The sequence below is a fragment of the Pseudorasbora parva genome, chromosome 13 (genome assembly GCF_024679245.1).
Source record: "Pseudorasbora parva isolate DD20220531a chromosome 13, ASM2467924v1, whole genome shotgun sequence".
Lineage (NCBI taxonomy): Eukaryota > Metazoa > Chordata > Actinopteri > Cypriniformes > Gobionidae > Pseudorasbora > Pseudorasbora parva.
The window spans coordinates 13,301,275-13,313,425 of NC_090184.1; the positions used below are offsets into that span (position 1 = coordinate 13,301,275).

The 12,151-nt window shown below is 38.8% G+C and overlaps 1 protein-coding gene across 1 annotated transcript; it reads left to right on the forward strand.

Annotated features, from left to right (window-relative positions):
- The first annotated feature begins 3,957 nt into the window (after positions 1-3,957).
- On the forward strand, positions 3,958-11,137 carry star (steroidogenic acute regulatory protein). The gene is made up of 7 exons (XM_067412527.1): positions 3,958-4,080; positions 4,174-4,281; positions 9,160-9,287; positions 9,423-9,581; positions 9,764-9,948; positions 10,031-10,124; positions 10,568-11,137. The coding sequence occupies exons 1-7, from the start codon at positions 4,017-4,019 to the stop codon at positions 10,685-10,687; spliced, it is 858 nt and encodes a 285-aa protein (XP_067268628.1). The 5' UTR covers positions 3,958-4,016; the 3' UTR covers positions 10,688-11,137.
- The last annotated feature ends 1,014 nt before the right edge of the window (positions 11,138-12,151 follow it).

Sequence of the window (12,151 nt, forward strand, 5' to 3'; positions counted from 1 at the left end):
TGACCTGGGCCGAATTGTGATGGCTAGACGGCTACCACAACACGCCTTCAGGGGTCTAGTGGAGTCCATGCCTCAATGGGTCAGACCTGTTTTGGCAGCAAAAGGGGACCAACAAAATTGTCATAATGTTTTGCCTTATTGGTCTATATTTTGAATACAGTAAAAAGTCTAATATTGTGAAATATTGTACATTTTTAATAAACAAAATCACCTTTATTTATATAGCGCTTTTTTCAATATAGATTGTTTCAAAGCAGCTACTGTGACAACAGCAAAATAATGCAACAAACTTAGTTTCAGCTGTACAGCATCTAGAAGAAAATAGGGTCATTGTTCAGCTAAAGTAAGTTCAGTGTTGATTCTTTTCAGATGTAAAAATTCATTAGTTATTAATTTACTTCATGAATCTATACAGCAGCTCTGGAGAAAACAGTTATGTCATTGTCCAGCTCAGTTCTCATATAATGGTGTCAATACAGTCAGATCAATAGTATTGTTGACTATTAAGTGTCCCAACTAAGCAAGCCAGAAGTGACAGGAACCCAAACTCCATCAGGTGACTTGGGAGGAACCAGGCTATGTAGGGGGACCAGTTCTCCTCTGAGCAACAAAGGAACAGTGTATGATTATTATTCAGGCAACACTACAGATCAGAAATCAGATTGGGATCGGGAACATTCAAAATATGTAAACCATCTAGTTGAAGATCGGATTCATCACGCAAGAATGGGACAGGTTTTTGATGAGGATCTGTGCCACTGGTTGATGCAATCTCTGCTGACACTTCAGGGCTGGTCCACCATCTGATCCGAATCTGTCTGACTATGCCATTCTTCTTATGAAGAGACAAGTACATCAGGTGTTATAGTACAGGGAGTGCAGAATTATTAGGCAAGTTGAATTTTTGAGGATTCATTTTATTATTGAACAACAACCATGTTCTCAATGAACACAAACTCATTAATATCAAAGCTGAATATTTTTGGAAGTTTTAGTTTTAGCTATTTTAGGGGGATATCTGTGTGCAGGTGACTATTACTGTGCATAATTATTAGGCAACTTAACAAAAAACAAATTTATACCCATTTCAATTATTTATTTTTACCAGTGAAACCAATATAACATCTCGACATTCACAAATATACATTTCTGACATTCAAAAACCAAACAAAAACAAATCAGTGACCAATATAGCCACCTTTCTTTGCAAGGACACTCAAAAGCCTGCCATACATGGATTCTGTCAGTGTTTTGATCTGTTCACCATCAACATTGTGTGCAGCAGCAACCACAGCCTCCCAGACACTGTTCAGAGAGGTGTACTGTTTTCCCTCCTTGTAAATCGCACATTTGATGATGGACCACAGGTTCTCAGTGGGGTTCAGATCAGGTGAACAAGGAGGCCATATCATTAGATTTTCTTCTTTTATACCCTTTCTTGCCAGCCATGCTGTGGAGTACTTGGACGCGTGTGATGGAGCATTGTCCTGCATGAAAATCATGTTTTTCTTGAAGGATGCTGACTTCTTCCTGTACCACTGCTTGAAGAAGGTGTCTTCCAGAAACTGGCAGTAGGACTGGGAGTTGAGCTTGACTCCATCCTCAACCCGAAAAGGCCCCACAAGCTCATCTTTGATGATACCAGCCCAAACCAGTACTCCACCTCCACCTTGCTGGCGTCTGAGTCGGACTGGAGCTCTCTGCCCTTTACCAATCCAGCCACGGGCCCATCCATCTGGCCCATCAAGACTCACTCTCATTTCATCAGTCCATAAAACCTTAGAAAAATCAGTCTTGAGATATTTCTTGGCCCAGTCTTGACGTTTCAGCTTATGTGTCTTGTTCAGTGGTGGTCGACTTTCTGCCTTTCTTACCTTGGCCATGTCTCTGAGTATTGCACACCTTGTGCTTTTGGGCACTCCAGTGATGTTGCAGCTCTGAAATATGGCCAAACTGGTGGCAAGTGGCATCTTGGCAGCTGCACGCTTGACTTTTCTCAGTTCACGGGCAGTTATTTTGCGCCTTGGTTTTTCCACACGCTTCTTGCGACCCTGTTGACTTTTTTGAATGAAACGCTTGATTGTTCGATGATCACGCTTCAGAAGCTTGGCTATTTTAAGACTGCTGCATCCCTCTGCAATATATCTCACTATTTTTGACTTTTCTGAGCCTGTCAAGTCCTTCTTTTGACCCATTTTGCCAAAGGAAAGGAAGTTGCCTAATAATTATGCACACCTGATATAGGGTGTTGATGTCATTAGACCACACCCCTTCTCATTACAGAGATGCACATCACTTAATATGCTTAATTGGTAGTAGGCTTTCCAGCCTATTCAGCAGGGCTATTCAAATCTTACCCTGGAGGGCCAATGCGGTGCAGAGTTTAGCTCCAACCCTAATCAAACACACCTGAACTTGCTAATCAATGTCTTCAAGATCATTAGAAAATCACAGGTGGGTGAGTTTGATCAGGGTTGGAGCTAAACTCTGCACCGCATTGGCTCTCCAGGGTAAGATTTGAATAGCCCTGCTATACAGCTTGGAGTAAGACAACATGCATAACGAGGATGATGTGGTCAAAATACTCATTTGCCTAATAATTGTGCACTCCCTGTAAGTGTTCCGGTTCCGGTTGTCCTCATTTTTGCAGACTAACAATCATTGAACTGATTTGAATTCTAGAAATTGTTAATGTGTTTTGTGTAAAATTACTGTATTATATTTTTGAACATTTTAAAATGTTATTTATTCCTGTGATGTCTAAGCTCAGTAGCCATTATTACAGTCTTTATTGTCACATGATCCTTCAGAAATAATTCTAATATGCGGATTTTGAGAAAAATAGTGTCAAATTGTACCTTGAGGTGTACAACAGTTTGTCACTGAGGCACATTCTTGTACTGTTGTACCCCTAAAGGTACAATTTTGAAACCCTTTTCTCTGTGTGAAAAAACATTTCTTATGTTTATTTTAATGTAGATTTAAAAATATTTAATTTAATTCAATTTAAATTTGTAGTACATTGGCAGCTATGGTTTGCACCTGTTAGGGTTAGGCTTCATTTCAACTGTTTCAAAAATCCTGATTAGAAGTTTGTCTGATAAAGGTTAAGGCTTAAAGTATAAATTACTCTGAGGGACACGGGGTTGTGGGTTAAGGTACTTTTACTCATAAAGCCACTTTCCCCCCACAAGATATTGCTTAAATGTTCTTGAACAAGTTGATTTTACGTCAAGCTGAAAACCACAAGTCATTAAACCAATATTTTCATAGAACTAGGAAAGTTTCCATTGCTGTTGAGTCCAAGGCTGTCAGACCGGCCTCTTATTACTATTGATGGATGATTCATTTGTAGCAGCTCTGAGATGGGTTTGTGTAACCTGGATTTGCAGAATACAGCCTAGCTTACATCTCTGGTATTACTTGGCCGCATTAAAAGTGGTCACACTTCTATTTTGGGAGATGCCATTACCTCTTTTTGAGATGCCACCAAGTAATGATGTCATTTTTTTTTACCCCTTTGTGTTAGGTGAATGATAAAGATAATTTGTCTTTATAAACTTGACCTCATAAATTAATGCTGTAATGGAACCAGTACTCGTGTGTGACATTTTGAGAGTTTCTGGCTTATCATATGTGAAAATATATCTGTAGATCATTTTGTTTGTACTGCACAGTTTATTGTGACTCGATAAAAGAAAGAAAAGCAGACAACATAAGTGTACTAAACAGTGTTCTGTGTGGGTAGTCTTCAGGCACTGGCTGTTATCTGTAACAACGTGTTTATAGTGGTAATAGATAGGCCGTCGTGTTCGCTGCACATCCTTGACACACAGGGTCGCAGCGTGCATTGAGTGATGGTGCTGTTTTATCTGCGAGGTGACAGGAACATGGCCTTGTCTGGTGGGGCTATAAAGGGACTGAAGAAGCCAGCTGTTCCTCATATTGCACTGCTAACTCACCGTGCCCACATTTCACGTGTAGTCATTAATTCATCGTTTAAGAAAAGCTTTATAATGTTGCCTGCAACTTTCAAACTGTGTGCTGGTATTTCCTACAGGCATACGAGAAACATGACAGGTAAGAAGCTGTTTCATGTATCCAGGTTTTCTGAAATATTTTAATAATATGCTAGTATTTATTCCACATATACTTTTTTATTATCACAATCAGGTCTGAGGAAGAATGCAGTGATGGCAATCCATCATGAGTTGAACAAGCTTGCTGGACCTGGACCTAGTGCTTGGATTAACCACATCCGAAGAAGAAGCTCCCTGCTCAGTAAGAGAACTTACACACAACTTGAACTATTATTATGGAGACTTTAATATGTAATAGCTAATAATATTAGTTAACTTAATTCTTGAAATGATTTACTGTCTTGTAAATGTCTGTTTAATATATGCAATTTAAGCAATATTAGAGGAGCAATGTGCTGTTGATTTGAATATAAGTTATATCGATATTGCTTTCATCCAAAATATAAATAAACAATAAGTTAATGGTAAGTTACTTCCAATTTAGACACAGCATTTGCAACTATTATAGTTTGGAATTGTGCATCCGTGAGCAACACAGTAAAGTTTTCGTTTTTGAATGGATCAGCATTTTGGTTGTGTGAATGATTCAATTACTAATTTAGACAATCGCTTGTTTTCTTCTTAAGGGGGTACTTCAGCGCTGGGAAGATGAATCTGTATTTAAACTGGGTCATTAATATAGTAGAAATGTGAAATAATTTTTTAATTTGGTGCTTTCTAGACTGAGAAAAGACAAAAAAATAATTGGGGATGAAAGACAACAATTCCCAGAATGCTTCGCTTCCTTACGAGGCCACTCCCGAAGCCACCGCTACTAGATTACTGGATCACTTTCCCACCGCGTTCACTTTGATTAAATCAGTTCAGTTAGAGAACAATTAAAAACTGAACGTGTCTGTTCAATATAATGTGATTTAGCCACTGAGGGAGTGTCACAGCACAAACGCTGCAGGAGTCAGATTACAATCATCGTGATGAATGAGCTGAATGAGCTATCGTGAGGAGAGCTGAGGTAAACACGTCCGCTAGGGATGGGTACCGAAAACCGGTATTAAACGGGCCCCGGGGGTGAATTTTGAAAGACCGTAGTATCGATAAGCTCGGACGTTATCGGTTCTGCTGTCGGTACTTTTGAAAATACACATGACCAGAGAGAGAGAGAGAGAGAGAGAGAGAGAGAGAGAGAGAGAGAGAGAGAGAGAGAGAGAGAGAGACTAATAAATGTGCGGAGCCGCAAGAGATTTAGATTTTTGTCTTCCAAAGATTATAATAATAATATTTATGTCTAGCGCAACTTAATTCCCTTTGTAGCCTACGCCGCCATTTCTCCCTAAAACTCAAACGTAAGACAGAATCAGCACGATCAGTGATTGTTGTAAAATACAGTCTAGCTACTGTTGGTAAATTGTGGGATGCGTTTAATAATAAAAAGAGCGATTAAATGCACAAAAAAGTGTGCAAGAGATTGTTCCCAAGTCGGCGCGCGCTCTGAAACAGCCGCAACGAGACGAGCAAATTACACTTTCGGTTTCACACTCGCGTCTAAACGATCAAATGTACACAAACATCTATGTCAAAATGACCGGCTTGGAGAGTCTCTTAAACACAACACAGTTTGTGTCTAAAATGGACGTAGTTATTATGGATATAGTCAGGAGAAAATGTAGTGCATCTGCCTATTATCAGTCGCCTATAGATCTGCACATCTGTCTTAAAGAGGCAGCGGTGTAAATAAACATGATGACGAATTACTGCGAATTAAACAACCAATTGCAAAGAGCAAATCACTCACAGCTCTTGAATAAATAACTTCAGCTTTAACAAGCATTATTTTGGCTATTTATGATGAACAGTGTTATTTTACATTTGATTACTAGAATTCTTCCTGAAATGAAAGCACTTCATGTGTAGGCTGTGTATTTTTGTTAATTGTTCGTGTGTGTGTGTATATATATATATATATATATATATATATATATATATATATATATATATATATATATATATATATATATATATATATATAAAATCTCAAAAAGTACCGATAAGAATACCGTTAAAGTACCGGACCGATAAGCAGTATCGGTAAGAGTAGTAATACCGTTAAAACCTTAACGATACCCATCCCTAACGTCCGCGCTTGCAGCAGTCGTTCACAGCTAGGGATGTTAACCGATGACCGTTTGACTGATGGTTGACCGTATCAACGTTAACCAATCAAAGTTGTCGGTTGTCGGTTAAAAAAAAGTGATCTCTAAATTAAGCTATTATAGACAGTGGATTAAACGCTACTACAGTTAGCCATTTCATTCCAAAATCTTTTTGTGTGAATTAAACTAATCCCTCTCAATTTTTCATAGCTCGCCTGTTTGTACTTAATAAACCAATTAAAACATTTGGCGCGAGGTCACAGCATTTGGGTTGGCGCGCTCACAAGGTTTGCAAAAAGTAAACAGGCTAAAACACTCAAGGTTAGAGCCAGGGCAGACGACAGTATGACTCGTGCATTCCGCATAAGATGGGCTTACATTTGGAAATATATTACATCTACATTTAAGTGGTAACACATAAGGTTGATCATCATCTTTCTTTATTATTGTTAGCACTTCCTCGAACTAAAGCGAGACAGCTCTTCGGAGCTGTCATTCTCTTAAATGAGCCTCGGCAATGTTACAAATGAGATTCTAACGCTAGAAAAATGCCTTTATTTTCAACCCGATCACCTTGTACCCAAACCATTTCGAAACTAAGGAGCCATTTGTTTGTCGATTACAAAAAAGCTCCTCTGCGCCTCGTTTGCGGGACTCATGTTCCGCGCTGTAGGGGATTTTAAAAAAGTGACGTGAGTGGAAGGGAGGCGCTGGGACAGTGTGCGTGTGTGTGAGAGCGGCAGAGAGATCATAGCGACAGAGTTGCGAAATTGCAGGTGCGGCTTGCGGCTGTTATTTCAAATAGCGCAGAATATTTTTAACTAACCTGTTAACTGGTTTCAACCGGTTATTGAGGCTCGGTGGTCGGTGAAGAAAATGTTTAGTTTTCACCATCCCTATTCACAGCGCGTGTTCAATCTAGCGCGTTTTCAGTTTATGCCTTTGGAAGCGTAACTTTTAATAGGAATTAACTTAAGAAGTTGTTCCGTACAGCTCCGTTTACATGAATGCCCGCGGCTGCCCGAGCTGAGTGCTGTGAGTGTGATTCCACGTCCTGTGAGCGTGTTGAAAACATGCGGAAATAGTGCCCTCTACTGGCTGTAGTCTTTAGCCTCTGGCCAAAAATTCATCCGATGACGCAAATTGATGATATTTACGTCATTGGAGGAATTTTTCCAGAAACTGCATAAATCTTTTGTCTCCGGGGGATGTGAGGGGGGGTCATTCGAATACACTCCAGGGTTTCTACTGATATGCCATATGCTTATCGCTGAAGTAACCCTTTAAGTGAATCAATGTTTTTTAACTAATTGGTTTAGTTTAGTTTTGATTCAATGACTCAAACACACATCTGAAATAGTTATAGGGGAGCGCGGGGCACAACCTAATGGGGGTTAGTTGAAACTTAGTGTATTTACTAGTTGCCATATCAACATTATTTTATTGACAGAATATTTTAGTTTGTCTTGGATATTTTTTTATTATATCAGGTAACATTTTAAGCTGTCATTTGGTCATTGCAACGTGCCCCTTACGTGTTACAATGTACCCCACCTATGGGAAATGTTGTCACATTCCACTTCCATTCTTCCGAGGTAAATAAAGTAAAAACTATACACTGTATTAATGAAACAAAACCACATAATTGTACTCGACATGTGGGAAATTAATGTGGGGAAAAAATAAATACTCTGAACCCCAAGTGGATTTACAAAAACTGAGAAAGTCAAAAAGCGTTAGGTTGTGCACCGCTCTTCCCAACTTCCCTATATAGTACAGTAGGTGAATTAGTATTATTATTATTATTTAAATGAGTAGTATGTCCAAATTCATAGTATTCATAAAACAGTAGGTGAAAAGTATCCGGACGACCTACTACTTGTAGCAAGATTACAAAGTGTGTATCTGATGAACACTTTACTGTCACTGCCACAGCAGAGGATATGTGAATGACAGTGAAGTAAAGCAATAGATGTCATAGGTCATATGACATTGATTACATGGCATAGCAGTATCTCTGGAGTTAATTTATACTACACACATTCCTACTATAAAGAATGTAGTTCTTTATCAAATGTAGTACCTACTCATTGGGAGACTTTTTGCCATTGAGATGACTGGGGTAAAATCTCCCCAAATTACTTATTTTGTTCCTGAATGATTCAGTGTTTTTAACAAATTGGTTGAGTGAATGATTAAATGACTCACTCATAATTACATGAAGCCTGACAAGCCAGACCCACATCAAGATGTTTGGTCTGGAAACTCACCACTGACAGGGCTCAATCCAAGGGGTGGGATAAACAGTTGTCTTTTTAATTCTCTGCACGCAATTGGATAGCACTACAACCAACCAGAGCAACATGAAGCGGAGCTTGTTGTTAGATTCAACTTTTGCCGTATCTGGTCGAAAAAAATTCTGAACACATCTTCCCTTCTTAAGAATGACTTCAGTACCGTTCTTTGTATTTTTTCTCAAAGAAAAGCTATCGTGTATAGAGCCGACTCTATACACGATGTGATTAGCCTGACCAAAGTTTGTTTTTTCCAGCTCAGAAGACTATTGAGAGTAGCTAGACTACACTCGCTGCAAATTAGATTTGCTGCCGCTAGGGTGCGTCTAAATTTCTAGCCTAAATGACATGATAATAAGTCTCTGCATCCAAATATTCCAACTCCCCTATTTAGTAGCTGAAAAACAGTATGTGAAAGGAGTCATGTTCAAAATAGTACTACTACTTCCAACAGGATTCCAAAATGCACAAATGCTTGTCAGTTGGTCACTTGTTTAGTTCCTAAATAATTCAGTGTTTTTGGATGAATGATTCAGTAATGTAAAGACACGTATTGCCACCTAGAGGCATGACAATGTCATTTTCACAGAAATGCACATTTTCTTCAGAAATCTAGTGTGTATTGATATTTCTTCATGGAGATGATCACGTTTATGTGTGTGTTTCTTTGTGCAGGTAGTCGGATTGCAGAAGAAACGTACAGTGAAGCTGAGCAGTGTTATGTGCAGCAGGGACAGGAAGCTCTGCAGAAGTCTATCAGCATCCTCAGCGACCAGGATGGCTGGCAAACTGAGATTGAGACTGTAATAATTAATCAGATTTCATCATTCATTCAAATGATGCCATTTATAGATGCCTTTTATACATGCATATTGTATTATACTGTTTTATAGGGCACTTTGGTGTCCCAGGCCTTTATTATTCATTTTCTCTCCCAGGTCAATGGGGATAAGGTAATGAGTAAAGTATTACCGGACATTGGGAAGGTTTTTAAATTGGAAGTGATGCTGGAACAGCAAACAGATGATCTTTATGAGGAGCTGGTGGACAACATGGAACAAATGGGGGAGTGGAATCCCAATGTCAAACAAGTCAAGGTGGGTAGAAATAGATCTACTGACTGCCTGCTTCCTATGCTGCAGGCCTGTGTGCATTTTTAGTCACTGCACTTTTGAAGGACTGCCTATCTTCTTATATCATAGCCTACTCACAGGCCTCCGTCACAATGTGCCAAACATACAGCTACTGTGGTATTCAATACAGTTTTGGTCCCTCTCAGATTCTTCAAAAAATCGGTCAGGATACTATGATCACACATGAGATTTCAGGTGAAACACCTGGAAATGTGGTGGGCCCACGAGATTTTGTAAGTGTCCGCTGTGCCAAGCGCAGGGGATCTACATGCTTCCTGGCCGGGATGTCCACTCAACACCCTGGAATGCCTGAGAAGAAAGGTTTTGTAAGGTAAGTGAAAAAACAATCAAACAAGCAAAAAATTCAAACCGTTTGCAATGTATTAAATTGACAATACTTCTTATTTTCTGAGGGCTGAGAACGGACCCACCTGTATTGTGATGCGACCAAGTGCAGATGATCCCAATAAGACAAAATTTACCTGGTTGCTCAGTTTAGACCTTAAGGTAAGTCAATTGCCCTCTCAGTTAAAAGGTTTAGAATTTCCTGCAATTTCTTGGATTTTAAATACTTTCTCATATTCCAGATTAATATTATAAGCAAACCTAGGCTAGGCTGATTCCCCTGAAAAGTTTCACTGTTTTCTTCAGCCCAAAACAGCAACATTGATTTAACCAATTGCTTGAGCTTCAGGCGGGACTATCTCTTTCCCAACCAATAGGGGAGTTTTCAGGAAACTTGTTTTTATTCCTGTTTTATTTGGCGTTCCCAGTGGCTTTAAAAACGACAGTTTACATTTGAAGCAGTTGTGAATTCAAATGATAATTGATAGTAATTGTTTCAATGGTCTTTATTAAGGAAGATCTAAATATGTAAAGTGATTCTCAGTAGTATCACAATTTACTATACTTAATGAGTGTTCTAATGTCTGGTTTGTCCCTGTTCCCAGGGTTGGATCCCAAAAACTGTCATCAACCGGGTACTTTCGCAAACCCAGGTGGATTTTGCAAACCACCTAAGGCACAGAATGACATCCAGTGGTAGTATGGAAGCAGCCATTGCCTGCTGATTTCCACATTATAACCAAAATAATAGATGTCACAACAAAGGCAGATTCTTTTCAGGGTCAAGCTCATCCCACCCAAATCTATTACACCCATTCCATTACACTTGTAAACATTTCACACAGATACAGAAGTTAAATGTCCATTGAAGCAATATGTTCTGCCACACCATTTTAAATGTTTTAACATGCACTGTAATAACTAACATTTATGCTGTAGGTTATTGGGTCATTGTAATGGAGGTTTAGTAAGTTTTGATTTCAACCTAAGGGTAAACTTCATCTGTCACCTCCATTTTGTGGCTTTAACTTCATTTTATTCACTCATATACTTCTGCAGAATGCCACTGACTATTATTTTTGGTTTTATTAGTTCATGTTTTATCAATGTTCGTGTAAAAAAAAAAGTATTTATTTTAAATTAATATTATTATTGCATCACCCTGGAAAAGGATGTCTGCGAAATGAATATTCATTAAAACTATTAAAATTACAAACTACAGTATGTCTTTTTTTTCTGCACTAGGGTTGTTACACGGAGCACAAATTGTGACCGAAGCCTCAATTTGCAGTCTGAGTAAGGAAATACAGGAAATAGCTTCATCAACATACTTTGGCAAGCCACTCAGCCGGTTACATAAACAACATTTTGAGTCAGTTATGCCCATTAGCGTCTCACCGATGTTCAAGCAAACTGCCTCCGGAAAGGGAATGTGACTCGTATTACAGCCAGAAATTCAGTCCATAAAAATGTCTTGTCGTCTGGACTGGATTAGCACAAGCTTGCCAAAGCAAGGAGGTGTTTGGTCATTCACATGTGTTTTAGGAACTTCTCGGCTCCTTGAAGGTCTGTTTGAGCCAACATTGCACAAAGCAGGATATGAGGTAAACACTGATGTCCTGGCCAAAGGCGGGCCGCAATTGACTCGCTAATGTTTTTCATTTTTTCCGACGCAGTTGGCCTTTTCTGATTTTATTAAAGAGATTTCAAAGCAAAAGTTGTATAAATGACCCCTCTGCGTCGGCAGTTTTGGGAGATTTCTGAAAGACTGCAGGTGATGTTCCAACTGAAGCATTTAAAGCATTATGTTATCATCAAAGGCAGACAGTACTCAAGTATTTTTACTTTCCAAGTAATTTAGTTTTTCAAGTATATGTACTTATCAGTACTTCTTTGGGAAACTTTTACTTCACAACATTCCAAAACATAATATTTAAACATTACTTTTTACAGCAATACATTTCATATTAAATATTATTTAATACTTAATTACATTTACTCAAGTAAAAGTATTCACATTTTTACTTGAGTACAAGAAAGTACTACATTTTTGTGTAATTAAGGAGAAAAACTGTGAATGGCTGCAACTACCCAACCGCTAGTATGATTGACTTGAAAATTGGCATGCACTGTCTTTGTCTGAGGTGCCATGGTTGTCTATGAGGACATTGGTGTATCTAAAAAAACAT